Source organism: Tuber melanosporum (assembly GCF_000151645.1).
Source record: "Tuber melanosporum whole genome shotgun sequence assembly, scaffold_74, strain Mel28".
NCBI classification, from domain to species: domain Eukaryota; kingdom Fungi; phylum Ascomycota; class Pezizomycetes; order Pezizales; family Tuberaceae; genus Tuber; species Tuber melanosporum.
Genome location: NW_003299122.1, coordinates 490,490 through 504,454, shown reverse-complemented (window position 1 = coordinate 504,454; position 13,965 = coordinate 490,490). Strand labels below are relative to the sequence as shown.

Genomic DNA, 13,965 nt, shown 5'->3' with positions numbered 1-13,965 from the left:
GTTGCCTGACTTCAAATCCCTATAATTCCATATCAAACTGACAGATATCCTTGGAATAACTTCCTACTAGTTTGTAGGAGGCTATTCTATAGGACTGATAGATAATCCCTCTGTCAGCAATACTTGGCTACTTTGGATGGTTCTGTGAAGTAATGTATGCAACCTTCTTAGGTCACCCACTTCAAAGCTCAATATCTCCTGATCCAACAGATAGATTCTCATCCTATAACCTCCCTCATGTAGAGGAGAAGCACCCCTACAGAATAGAAACATAATCCTTCAGTTGGTAGTTTTTGGTTGTTGTGCAGGAAGCCTCTCAGTTGCCTGTAGTATTGGTAGAAAATCACTCAACAACAGAAATAACTATCACGATACCAGGAGTTAAACATATGACTGTCGGTAAAGAGTCACATGATATTCCGATTGAGCTATCGACATGCAGGCTCTACTAAGGGGCTGGAGGAGAGTGTTGGAGATGAGAGATTCTAATTCGGAGTGGGATTACCCTACTTATGGTGGTTCCTTGGTATCGGATCCCATAATTTCTAACAACTTACTTGTAACGAATTTGCAAGGTGCTAATCATGTTATCAGTAATAGGTACTATAGTTGGTAGGTGGCCAGCTCTACCAGAGAGGAGGCGAGGGCTGAGAACTAAAGGAGGCTTCAAAGGTGTACTGAGAAACAAAGGAGTAACCATTCAACTAAGTATATTGATAATACTGTCTGTCAAAGTCTCCCTTTTCCATCGTAGAATCAGGTGGTCTTTGAATGTAAAAGTCTGTTCATGCCCAGCATGGATGAAAATAAACAAAGGTATCAAGCGACACACTTTAGTGAAACTAATTTAAGTATCAAAGCGACACTTAAAACAAACCAAGTATCAAAGCGATACTTAAAACAAACCAAGTATCAAAGCTATACTTAAAACAAAACGTAAAACAAACCAATAACTGAGTACCTATACCAGTTAAACTACTACCGATTTCACATTGAAAAAGGTGATTTAATTGGTCGAGTATTCAGGAAGGTTGAACTTTCCCTTACAGCAGATGGGAGTTGTGATTCTCAACTAGACATAAAGGGCTTTGCTGGGTTGGAAATTGGTAATTGGAGAAGTGATTCTGAAGAAGTGAATGCAATGGCTGACATTCCTGTAGATAATGATAATGGTAATACTATAGAATTTGTTTAATGTATTGTATTTATTCAATTTATCATATTCTACAAACAAGTATTAACTCTATCTGTAAATGAAAAAGAAAATACATGTCTTATTTGTCACTACTAATCACAAACTCAAGGGGGAAAGCGGGTATCTCAGTAGCATATTTGGCCACTTGGCACAAATTACTGCGATGGCTAAACACAAAAGTTTTTACGATACGGTACTCATACAGTACAAGAGGCACCTACCCTCCCACACCTTCCTCTCCACAGCACAAACCTGCGTCAACTCTGCCTGGAAGAATTACTCTCTATTTGCAAGTACGTACTTGGGCCATCTCGTTATACTTACCTTGACCTTCTTCCTTCTTTCCTTCTTTCCCAGTTCGCTCGTTATCTACTAGCGATGCCGTTTCTACTCTCACCTTTCTTTTCAGAAATAATCACCAGCAAGTCCTGTTCTCTTTCCTTTCCTTTCTGTTTTTTTTTCTTTTTTTTTCTTTTTTTTTCGATCTATCCCCATTACCAAGTCACTTTTTTCTTTTTTCTTCACTTTTTTGTCTAAATATTTTTTTTCTTTTTGATCTATCCTTGTTACCAAGCCCCTTTTTTGTTTGTTCTTCTCTTTTTTTTTTTTTTTTTTTTGATCTGTTCTCATTACTGACCATTCCTCCCCACCAGTGACTTGGACTCTTAACTCCTTCAACCTCGACGATGTGTTTTTCGAGAGGTGCCCAAGACTCTCCACGCAGCTCAACATCCAGTTGCCCATCACACTAGTCCCGACTCCCGTCCCACCCACTGCCTCCATATTCAACAAGCCAAATGGGCTCAATGGCGGAGGCCTTATAGCTAACTCGTCCGTCTTATCAACAGCTACCCCGCCGCATACAAAGACATCATTCGCACGCCCACTGGGGCTCCCTGCATTTACAAGTCCGGTCCTGCTTGGCCGGAGCGTAAGGGTCCTGAAACATACCTCTACATCCGCGAACCACGTCCTGTGTAAGGTCACCCCATCGCTCAAGACTGGCTCAAGATCAGTACAGACATCTACCAGGCCCTTGATGCTCTCAGTGTCAAGTGGACCTCAATCGATCCCACCGCCTTCGCCGACGTGGGGGAGAAGACGCCATTTTGCCCGCTCCTGATGTGGATCGGTGTGAAGCATGAGATGCTCATGTTTGAGGCTGCGGTGACTGCTGCCGACGCCGTCAAGGATATCCTCCGTCAAGCAGGCTTCCTCAATATTGAGGTGGCCTTCCGTGAGTCGGAGGTGATGTGCTCTGTGGGTGGTCCAAAGCTCCTCTCCTTCGACCCCCTTGTCGACCCCATCCCTGAGTTCTGCAAGGCCTTCACGCCTACACTTGGCCTCTCCATCGCCCTGCTCAGGACACCCCACTACGAGGGCACTGGTGCACTCTACTTCCACCTCGGCCGTGACGATGACCGCATCGCCCTTCTTACCGCTGCCCACGTCGCTCGCCCGCCTCCCAAGTTTGCCAACACTAGCATGTCATACGAGAATACCAGCCAGCCCCAGAAGGAGATCATCGCGCTGGGCAGCATGGGCTATCCGAATGTGACAAACACTATGTGAGCTGCCATTGAGAGCCTCACTTCCTCCATCTCCATGTGGAAGACAGTTGTCGAGAGACTGGGTGATCCCGTTGACGGCGAGAAGGCTGCCATCACCGAGAAGTGCCAGCAGACCCAGCACGACGTGGAAAAGGCAACCGAGATGATCGGCTACTTGAACAAGCTCCATCCTGAGGTTACCAAGCTCAGGACTAACCGAGACCAGCGCGTCATCGGTTGCGTTCTCCACACAGAGCCCATCGTGATCTCCGACGGATCCCACTGGTTTACCTGCGACTCGGCATTTGTCCAGCTCTACAAGGAGAAGATAGACTGGGCCACCTTCCCAGGAAACAAGGTCTTCATCGGTACGTTTCTTCTCCACCCCCCCTCGGCGCTGCTGTTTCCGTTTTCATTTCTTTTTTGCCTGACTAGTATGCTCCCCCAGGTGGGAATCTCTTGCCGTCTGATTTCGGCAAGTTCATGTTCCCGCATCCTGAGGACCAGGCAGACTACGAGTACCCTGACGATGGGCTCCTACAGGCCTTTGGAGTCGTCAATGACCACAAGATTCACCAGCCACAGCACCTTGACAAGCACGGCCAAAGGGTACTGATGGTTGTGAAGAGTGGTCTAGCTACAGGTACTACTATCGGCTGTGCCAATGGACTGGACTCGTTCACTTGCATCTACAACCATTATGACATCATGGGCACGTCTGTCCAGACTGCAATCCTGGCTCACAGTCAGCAGCTTGGCCCCTTCTCAGCCTCTGGAGATTCGGGCTCTATCATTCTTGACAGGTCTGGCCGTATTGTTGCCTTGCTCCCAGGTAGAGGTGGTTCAACTAACAAGATGGACATAATCTATGGGACTCCATACTGGTGGCTCGAGGAGCGGGTTAAGACGGCATTCCCCGGATGCTTCCTCTATGAGGTTGCTGGCTAGGTTGGTGCAATTATTCTTTTCCTCTTTCCTTTCACTCATATGGTGCTGGGCAGACAAAACTAACGCACGGTCTAGTTTTGTTGCCAAACCTGCATAGAATAAATCAACATACTTCCTTGGGAAACTACCCATCCCTGTGAAACCACCCAAATGCTATCCGGTAAAGATGCTACTCATTCATACAAGCGATAATTAAACAGGTTAGTATTTGTAGAGATCACATCCTTGGCCTTACAAAGGCAGGAGAGGTGTATGTGTGGAACAATGGTCCACAATTCTGGCTCTAGAGGTATGCTCACAGGAGACATTACCTTACCGAGCTGCTCCTTGCCAGTTGTCCCTCCTCCAGCGCCACCTCCTTATATCAACCTTTCACAATTAACCACGACAGTAGTGTTTCGGTGTTGGGCCTCAGTATGGCTATTGGGGGATATACAAATGCTAGCATTCTGGTGAGGAAAGAGTTCTGATTCTAGTTCCCACTATCATCCAGGGTCATATAGGGTACACGCCCATTCTCATATCTGCTAGAGACCACCGCACATGCCACCTAGTTTGACAGGGGTGGAGACAGGTTGGCCACTCTCTTGGAGGATGACCTGGTTCTCTCACTCCAGGGTCTCCTAAGGTTCTGCCAGAAGGAAGGGTGGCGAGGGTACTCGAGGAGGTGGTCAGTGACAAGAGCAGCTATACAGGCGATGGGGGTTATGGGGAGGTTGTTGGAATGTGACGTAACCGATATCATCAATCTTGTTGAGATTGGGCTCTTTGGACTGGCCTTCATGTACTCTACACACAATGGCTGATGATAGCAATACATCTAGTATGAGAACCGTACTTGTGATGGTACATACCTCACATGACTACCCTCTTGAATGGTCAGGGCCAATTACCTGCAGGCCGGTAGATGTTGGATATGTTGCGACACTTGCTACACTATTAGCAATACCAGAATAATATTATGGAAGGTATAATCCCGTACCAGGGACATCTATTGGGATGGGGAATTTCCGCAATAAATCCCTGCTCTGCATATTATTCGGACCTTGTATACAACTCCCATCTCTCATGCTTCATGCACCGATACTTGTCAAGGATTATTAAACAAAAGAGAGCATTAGGTTATGTAAGGTCAGGTATAGCAGTTAGCCAAGTCTGGCAGAATGTTAATTAAATAGTGCCAAATACTACAAGACTAATTTTGTTGGCATTATCGTTTGCAGTTTTCGCGACTAATTGCTCACTCTAGTACCTCCCGCTAGACATGCTACGGAACCATATGGCATAGGAGAACTTGTCAAATCTCATACGAGATGGACGACAGGTATTAAAGACAAAAATATGTGATTTTATTTGACTAATGTACCCACCCTAATGCTGTCATATTGTTCTCTGATGTCCCTCATGGTTATATATACTCGGTGGACAACTAGGATACCAATTCCTGATTCATGTATCCTGCACCCAGCGCCTTCCTGCTACTTGCAAATATCAGGTATTACCTGTCAAATATTTGGTTGTAGTTGTATGAAAAAAAAGTCTTTTCGGAGTCTATCCCTTCTAGACAACATGTGCAGTAAAAAGAACCCTATTGACATGGAAATAGTGGAGCAAATTGATTGGCTGCCCTTGAGTCTGCCTGACATACAGAGCCGGCTGCTGCTATAATGCATCGATGGTGAAATGGAAGCCTTGGTGGTATCAGGGAAGAAGGCTTGGAAGAAAAGCAGGTAAGGGAATGAATAAGAAGAGTTCAGAAGACTGTAGATAGGAAGGATACAATGAGTCCTTAATGATGAAATGAGTGGTAAGGAGAAGAAGACTAGTGATAGAGAAATAGAAGGTAAAATGAAATTAGAAACTAGAAGTAGTATGAAAAGAGGTAACAAAAAGAATATTATGATTGAATTGAATGCCCTGAAAATATAATTAAAACTAAACCAAGCGAGACATTATTGTCTCTACTCAGGTATGCCCCCATACTATCCAATGGTTTGTAGTGTCCCATAGGTTCAGAGAGCTCAGAAAGCTTACAGGTGCAATATCAGGTCTATCAAAAAGCGCACAGATACTCTGAACAAGATCCTGTAACATTCCGCCTTGTTCCTCCTGCCTCTCTATGACCAGGGGGGCCATAGCCTTCAATGTGCTGGCATCTGTAATCAGGCCAATGGCATTTGTGGTGAGGTTATTAATATTGCCTTCTAGTAACAGATTGGGTTTGCGCTATCCATTTGCATGCACCAGAACAGTGCCACTCAACTGGATGACTTTCGTAGCCAGGTCAATGAGAGCCCAGTGGAGATGCTGGTAATCCTTGTAGGTGCTCTTGAGATGTTCAGCGATAGTGGCAAAACAGATATCAAGTGAAATTGATATGCTGATATGCTGGTAGACCGGGTTTCTTGTGAGTTGGCAATCTTATAGATCACGGAATCGGAAAGAGTCTGCCTAGGATCCTTGGTAGCTATATTCAGTGAAAAAGGGACATGGAACTGAAGTGAGTGAGGGATTGGCAGGCAAGGGGCTGAGAGGAGGATTGATGGTAGGAGATGTGGAAATGGAAACCAAGTGCGGGTGAGGCAGGAAGAGAGGAAGGAAGAAAAGGAGAAAGAAGAAAGAAACGAAGGAAGGAAGTGTGATTGGCCAGTTGGACTCAGAAAAAGGAAAGGTAACTAAGATGACTAATGATGGTCACTAACCGGGCTTGGCATTTATCAGGTGAATAGTGGTCAATATATGGGGTTAGCACCTGGAGTATATAAGTACCTCCACTATTTGTATTTACCCACCAGTCTGTCATTCTTGGCCAGTGCTCACATTTGTTCATTGCTACATCTATTTCTTCTATCTTAGGTTAGTACAAGGTTAAATCTGTTTAATAGAGGGATGGATCGACTACTCTAGCTATCCCTCCCTCCTTGCAATCCTGAGACCCCTGCTCTATTCCCTAAGCACGACTTCCCATAAATTTATTTGCCCCAGCTCCCATATTATTATTACTCCCATGGTCTGAAATGTCCTATAAATTGCCCCTGTGGGTCCAAGGTTCTCCTGGCGGATGGAAACACACCTTTAGGACTTGTGGACGCTTCCTCTGGTGTTTTGGAAGAAATGGAGGCTTGATTGCCTCTAGGGGTATTGCGTTTGCGAGCTGCCACACATAGTTTCTCCACTTCATAAGGTAGCCGATTGCCATTGTTTTGTGACGGAGATATAATTCAGTATAGGTAGATATTGGACCCATCTGCTAGAGGGTGGCACATCTTGTTCTCCGTGGACGTTTTCTTCGTGCCAGTTGTTGAAAAATTGAATGATCAGATGGTCTCTCTCACGCAGATTAATCTACTTGCATTCAACCTCGCTCCACCTCCTCCCCTGGTGGGCTCTCTGGGGCTATTTATCCTGCAGGCAGGCAAGTCATAACTATGCAAGTGACATCATGCAACTAAACAACTATACAAAAAACAACAAAGTCGACACCTAAATATAATCTGCCTAGTTCACATGGTAATGACAGACTCATACTTGTAATCCCCTCAAAGATCTATCGTAATTAATGACATAACCAGTTCATGTCGGGAAGGCCACATAACACATATCGGTGAAAAGCAACACCTCCCCTCACTGGTGCGTTCTCTATTTCCATCTAGAACCTTGTATTCTAGTCTTTCTTCTTCCTCAAAAACTACTGCTTGATCCGCTATGCCTAAGCCTAGACAATGTCTCTGAAATGCAGGTAGTAGGAGAGCCTTAGTGAAAATATCGGCTGTCATCTGTTCCATGGGGCAATACATAAGCTGAACCTTCGCAGTCTCGATATATTGAGGAACAAAGCGATACTGAATATCAATGAGTTTCGTTCTCGCATGAAATTCGGGGTTCTTTGCTAGTGCGATCGCACCTTGATTGTCTACTGCAATTTCCCTAACTTCTGCTTCGTAGGTCCATGCTCCAACATCGTGAAGTAGACCTTGAAGCCAAATAGATTCCGTGACTCCCCGTATGAGAGCCATATATTCTGCCTCCATTGAGGACAGCACAACTGTTGTCTGCTTGCGGCTGTTCCAGCTCACTGCTGCAGCACAAATTGGAAATGCGTACCCTCCCATGGATCTTCTGTTATCTCCAGATCCCCAGTCCGCATCCGTGAATCCAATTCCCTTTTTATTTGCTTTATAGTAAAGCCCACGATTCGGTATCCCTGTGAGATACCTGAATATTCTCTTTACTACTGTCCAATGTACAGCTTCTGGATTCGTAGCATACTGACTGACTTTGCCAACTGCATAGGCAATATCAGGCCTTGATTCAAGCATCACATACATGAGTGATCCTACCGCCAATTGATAACTCTGAACATCGGCTGCCGTAGCATTAATACCTTCATCACTCCTCTTCAAACGAACCACTGGATCTGCTGGACTGGATGCTGGATTAAAATTGCTCATTCCATGAGCTAAGAGAATCCTATCAACATACTTACTTTAGGAGAGATGCAGGGTGCGTGCTCTCCAGTTTCTTTCAATCTCCAATCCTAAGAATGACTCGAGTACCTCGAGATTCGTCATCTTAAACCCAGATTCTAGGATCCCTTGGATTCATTGCATCATTGCTCTGTTCGGAGTTGCTAGGAGCAGATCATCCACATAGAGCAACAAGACAACTTGCTTCTTCTCATGGATAAATAAACTGTGATCAAAGCTGCTTCTATGGAAGCCATGAGTCCGGAAGAATTTGTAGATTCTACCATACCACACTCTTGGTGACTGCTTCAAGCCGTATATTGCTTAGTGTAAGCGACAGGCTATTGGAGTATTGTACTCTGATACCTTACTACTATTAGGTACTTCAAGTCCATCTGGAATTTCCATATAAACAGTTTCACTGAGTTCACTATTTCGCAATGCAGTCTTGATATCCATTCCCTCTATTTCCCACTCATTTCCACAACATAAGGCAAGGACGATCCTTATAGTTGTAAATTTCACTACTGGTGCGAATGTCTCCTGGTAATCAATACCAGCTTGCTGACTGTACCCTTTTGCTACAAGACGTGCCTTGTACCGTCCGTCTTCCTTTTTCTTAAACAGTCATCGACATCCAATCGCTTCACAGTTGGCCAGAAGCCGTTCTAACTCCTACGTGTTATTACATGCCAGCGATGACATTTCCGATTCCCATGCCTTTTTCCATTTTTCTCTCTCTTTGCAGTTCAATGCCTCGGTCAAGGTCTGAGGCTCTCTTTCTTCGGAACTGGTCATGAGTGCTATATTTTCAGATGTCTTAAAATACTTGACTGGCTTTCGATTCTGGTTGGACTTGCGTGTCCCCAGTGTTTCTGAGTCTGCATTCTGCTTGCACTGCTCTCCTCCAGCTCCTGGCTCTTCTTGACATTGTGGCCAGACATGTATCTCGTTACATAGTCTGCTGTCAGTGTGATCCGACTCTGTTGTCAGTATAACTGGATCCAAGGGCTCAAACATCCCTTCAGGTATATTGTCCTTGAGTGCATCTTCACGGACTGGAATCACATTCCAATTGGCGTCAACCTCTAAGCATTGACCTTCTTGTTCTGTTACCGATGTGGCCTCATCTATAATCACATCTCTAGATGAGACTACTAATTTTCTTATGGGATCATATGGGCGATACGTCTTGGATCCTGAATCTTCCTCATATCCTACGAGAATACACTTAACCGACTTGGGGTCTAACTTTCGACATTTCTCTCTAGGTATAAGAACCCAGGTTGTCAATCTGAAAATGTGCAAATGTCCGATCCCGGGTTTCCTCCTAATCCAATGCTCTAGAGGAGAAATACCACTATGACTCCGTGATGGGAGTCGATTGTGTATGTGTGCTGCAGCAAGTACTGCATAACCCCAAAACTCCTGCCCCAATCCTGAATCTTGCATCATGTATTGAGCACTCTCCATGAGCGTCCTATTCATTCTCTTGGCTAATCCATTCTGAGCTGGATTGTACGGTGGGCTAACTATGTGTTGTATTCCAGCTATATCTACACACTGCTTAAATTGCCGATTCTTGTATTCTCCACTGCCATCTATATGTAGGACCTTAATTGGCTTCTTCATTATCTTTTCTGCCCTCACCTTATATTCCTGAAAGGCAGACAATGTGTGGTTCTTAGAGTGTAACAAAGTAACACAAACTCTTTCACTTTTTTCATCTGTGAAAGTAACGAAATATCTTTCACCATCTATGCTTGGGTCGGCATAGGACCACATATGTCTGAATAAATAATATCCAATATCCTTTCAGCCTTCTCCCGTATCTTTGTGCTTAGTTCCTTATGCTGTCGCCCTCTTGCACAAATACCACTAATCACTCTACTGGATATAGGTTTACCACAAATTTCTATGTCTTTTACTTTTGTTATAATATCCTGTACTAATATCGAGTCTAGCGTCCTATGGCAAAGTCTGTGGTGCTATATTTCCAATGTCGCTTTCGGGGACTGGTTTGTGGACAGGCCTATATTGGCACTATCACCTGGAACTTCTTCTAGAGCTTGGCTTGCTCTTCCTACATGGTATAGGCTTCCGTCTCTGTATCCCAATACAGTACTTCTGGTACCATCACTGACTATACAAGTCTCCTTTTGGAATTCTACCACATATCCCGCATCTACCATGCGTGATACTAATATCAAGTTCTCTCCGATTTCTGGCACATACCAGACCTCGCTTAAGGTAATCTCCCCAATTCGTGTCATTACAATGACATTTGCTTGGCCCTCTACTCGAACCTTCGTGCCATCTGCAATCGTGATTGCTTGTTCGCTGCTTACAGTTTTGAAGTTGATAAACTGTCTTCTGTCACCGCAAAGATGTTGACTCGCACGAGAGTCAATAATCCACTCTCTAGCTAGAGTGTGCCTTGGGCCTCATGCTAAAAAGGTAAAACCACCAGATTCATTTCGAGGACCTGATATTTCTTCTTCTGACTTTCTTTTAAAACAGTCCTGCTTCCAATGTCCTGCCTTTCCACAATGAAAGCATCTTGTATCTACCTTTCTCTAGGATACGCTAGGGCCACTATGGCCACTGGAACTGTACCCTGTCTTCTTTTTTGCATGATACTCACGACCTGTGGCACAGTTACCACCCCTCTCTCGGTCAGATCCCGTGAAACCTCCACGATGCGACTGGCATTCCTCTTTTCTTGGTACTCCACGTACCATAAACACAGTCTGGCTGGTGGGACTGCAACCTGGCGCCCCTCGAGTTACCTGTGCAATCTGTCGCAGTCCTGCCTCCTGGAGGAGCCTTGCTGCTATGCTATCAAACGTGACAGAATCCCTACCAGAATGTAATGCCATTACCAATGGCTCGTAGGACTCTGGTAAACTGAGTATAAGAATTATTACTAACTCACTATCGGCGATCCCTGTCTCTCCTGCTGAAAAGTCGCGTAGTTGGCTGGCAACTTCAAGAAACTCATTGAGATGCTGGGCCATATCATCTTCCTCGGACATTCTCAATGCTCAAAGCCTTTGGATCAATATGATCCTTCCGTTCATACCAATACCCTGGTGCACCTTCTTAAGTGCTATCTATGCATCTCGGGCTTTCCTAGCATTCTGAATATGTGGGATCTGAGAATTCTTTATATTAAGAGTGATAATAGTGAATGCTTGATCATCCTGTGTCGTACTGGTAGCCTTATCCTCAACAGCAGGTAAGAGTGCTTTCTCCTTTAGGATTCGGACAATCCTAAATCACCAGGCATTGTAATTGCTTTTTCCAGTTGCCATAGACCCATCTAACTTCTCAATGGATTGTGTCAGTGAGGTTGTGTTTCCATTGGACTTTTTGCCAGCTGTACTGGCCCTGGTAGCTCGACTTGATGGCTTGGACATCTCGCTTTAATCGCATTGGTAATCCCACTCTCCAGAGATCAAACAATAAGATTATGATTCACCGAGCACTGGGCCAGGCTTATAACCTGTTGAAAAATTGAAGGATCAGATGGTCTCTCACACACAGAATAATTGTCTTGCATTCTACCTCGCTCCATCTCCTCCACTGGTGGGCTCTCCGCAGCTATTTATCCTACAGGCAGGCAAGTCATAACTATGCGAGTGACATTATGCAACTAAACAACTATACAAAAAACAACAAAGTTGACACCTAAACATAATCTGCCAAGTTCACACGGTAATGACAGACACATACTTGTAATCCCCTCAAAGTTCTATCGCAATCAATGACATAACCAGTTCATGTCAGGAAGGCAACATAACACGCATAGGTGAAAAACAACACCAGTGATCTCCCGGATCTCCAGGCTCGAACCATTCTATAAATATAACTCGCATATTTCCGCAATGAAAACTGTGGACAAACTGTTTTCATCAATTCATCGTGTTCATCTTCTGCGGCTGGCTTTCCTCTGGGATCTGCCTATATGTGCGATCTTGTCCACTCAAATCATACTTTTTTTGGAGATTCCTTGCCTCTGCCTATACCCAACCGCCTTGTGAAGCAATTACTTGGCTATCTCTACCTGACATTTCAATGGACACATTCCACATTAGGTTCCACCACTTTTCTGTCCCACTAATTCCGCTACTGTAGTTCCCTATGCAATCCTGCCTGCACTGGCTCCCCTACGGAACCATCCAAGCACAGATCCCTTACCGAATATCTGCTATAGTTACCATACGGATTCCCCCCACAACAAATCACTTACGGGATGAAGACGCTGACTTCTTTTATGAAGTCTGACAGGCTCATACCTGTGACTAGGGAGCACGTACATGGTCTCTTGCCCGCCTCATAGTAGAGCATGGGCAGGGAGAAAGAGGACGATTCAAAGAAGGGTCCGAAAAGCACGGCTAGTCTAACCCCCGGACTTCCGCTTCTTGGGCGCTGGCCTTCAATGGCTATGTATGCCATTATTGCTAGTAGTAGAGGAATGTTACACCCCTGAGGGTACCGCCGATTATTAGGCCAAGGGCTAGGATGTCTGTGGGGGTTGTGTTGATTACGGTGCTGCCGGTGCCATGGAGGTTCTGGAAGCGGGAGTTAAGTTGCTCCGCGTAGGCGAGGACACAGGCGAGAGGTGGAATTTATTAATTGTAGGCGGGGCGTTGATAAGGAAGATGTGTTCTAGGAATGCACAACCTAGAGAAGGGGCGTCAGTCTGGGAAACAGGATGTTATCCGTAGTTATATATGTCTAGATCTGTGCTGAGACGTTAGTGTGTTGTCGGTACTATTGATAATGGTCATCGAGGATGACCCAGGAATGCTAACTACCATGGTTGGGGTTCTGTTTGGAAGTGTTATGCGTTGGATGTAGTCTGCTGGTAGGATGCTAGTATAGATATACCCGTTCATGTCCTTACCGTAGCTTGGGCTCCCAAGTAGTAGGTGCAGCGGAGTAGGCATGTCTAGCGGTAATCTTAATTGTAAGGAATTGTACGAGAGAGCCACATGAGTACCTCCCGTTGCAGACTTGTGTGCTCCTGTTTCCTTACCTCCTCCCCAGCCTCTGATGTATCCGACGGGGGTAACAGCCACATCAACCCCCTTAGAATTAACCTTCGCCTGGGAGAAAACCGCCTTATGGCCATGATCAATAAGCCCCCACCGAATCCACCTATCGCCACCGACCCATTAACACCCTCCATGCCTAAACACAACAAAACAATGTTCATCTCCGGAACCTGCAAATCCCTGGCTCTGTGTAGTGCACTCAACCAGAGCATTCCATACTCCAAAACAGCCTCCTAGATGATGTTAACCGGGAGCTCCCCCTAGCAAGAACACATGTAAGGGTTTTGTAGTCTTCCGGGAAACCCTGGTGGTACCAATTCCTTCCCCGGAGGTCATACTAGAGATGAAATTCCCACTGAAGTCTCATTGTAGTACCCGTTATTGCTAAGCGTGTCTATCCATGCTGCTTATTTGGTAGCTTCTGCGAGAGGAGTCACTGTAGTGTTGGGGGGTCAAATTCGCAGGGCCCATCCTGAATATTCCGGAGATTCACTGTAGCGAGGGGCTCCATCCACACCATTAGGAAGTTGTCACTTCTGCGGATTAGGTTAGCGTTTGAAGATTGTTGGAAATAGCAGGTTGATCACCATACTCTGAGGCCATGGCGGTTTGCATATACACTGGTAGGGGGACGTATAAGCTCTGAAGATTTCTCACCCCCTTGTTTTTCTCTCTTCTCCTTCTCTCCTTGCTTCATGCTCTTCCTCTGTAATGCAATGTTTCCTAAGTCCTTCCTACTTCTTGTC

At 45.3% G+C, this 13,965-nt stretch overlaps 1 protein-coding gene; it reads left to right on the top strand.

Moving 5' to 3' along the window:
• Positions 1–1,837: 1,837 nt before the first annotated feature.
• Positions 1,838–2,767, top strand: GSTUM_00010765001 (uncharacterized protein; the record flags this gene model as incomplete). XM_002841503.2 has 1 exon in its annotated part: positions 1,838–2,767. Exon 1 carries the CDS (start codon positions 2,318–2,320, stop codon positions 2,765–2,767), a length of 450 nt encoding a protein of 149 aa, XP_002841549.1. The 5' UTR covers positions 1,838–2,317.
• Positions 2,768–13,965: the final 11,198 nt, after the last annotated feature.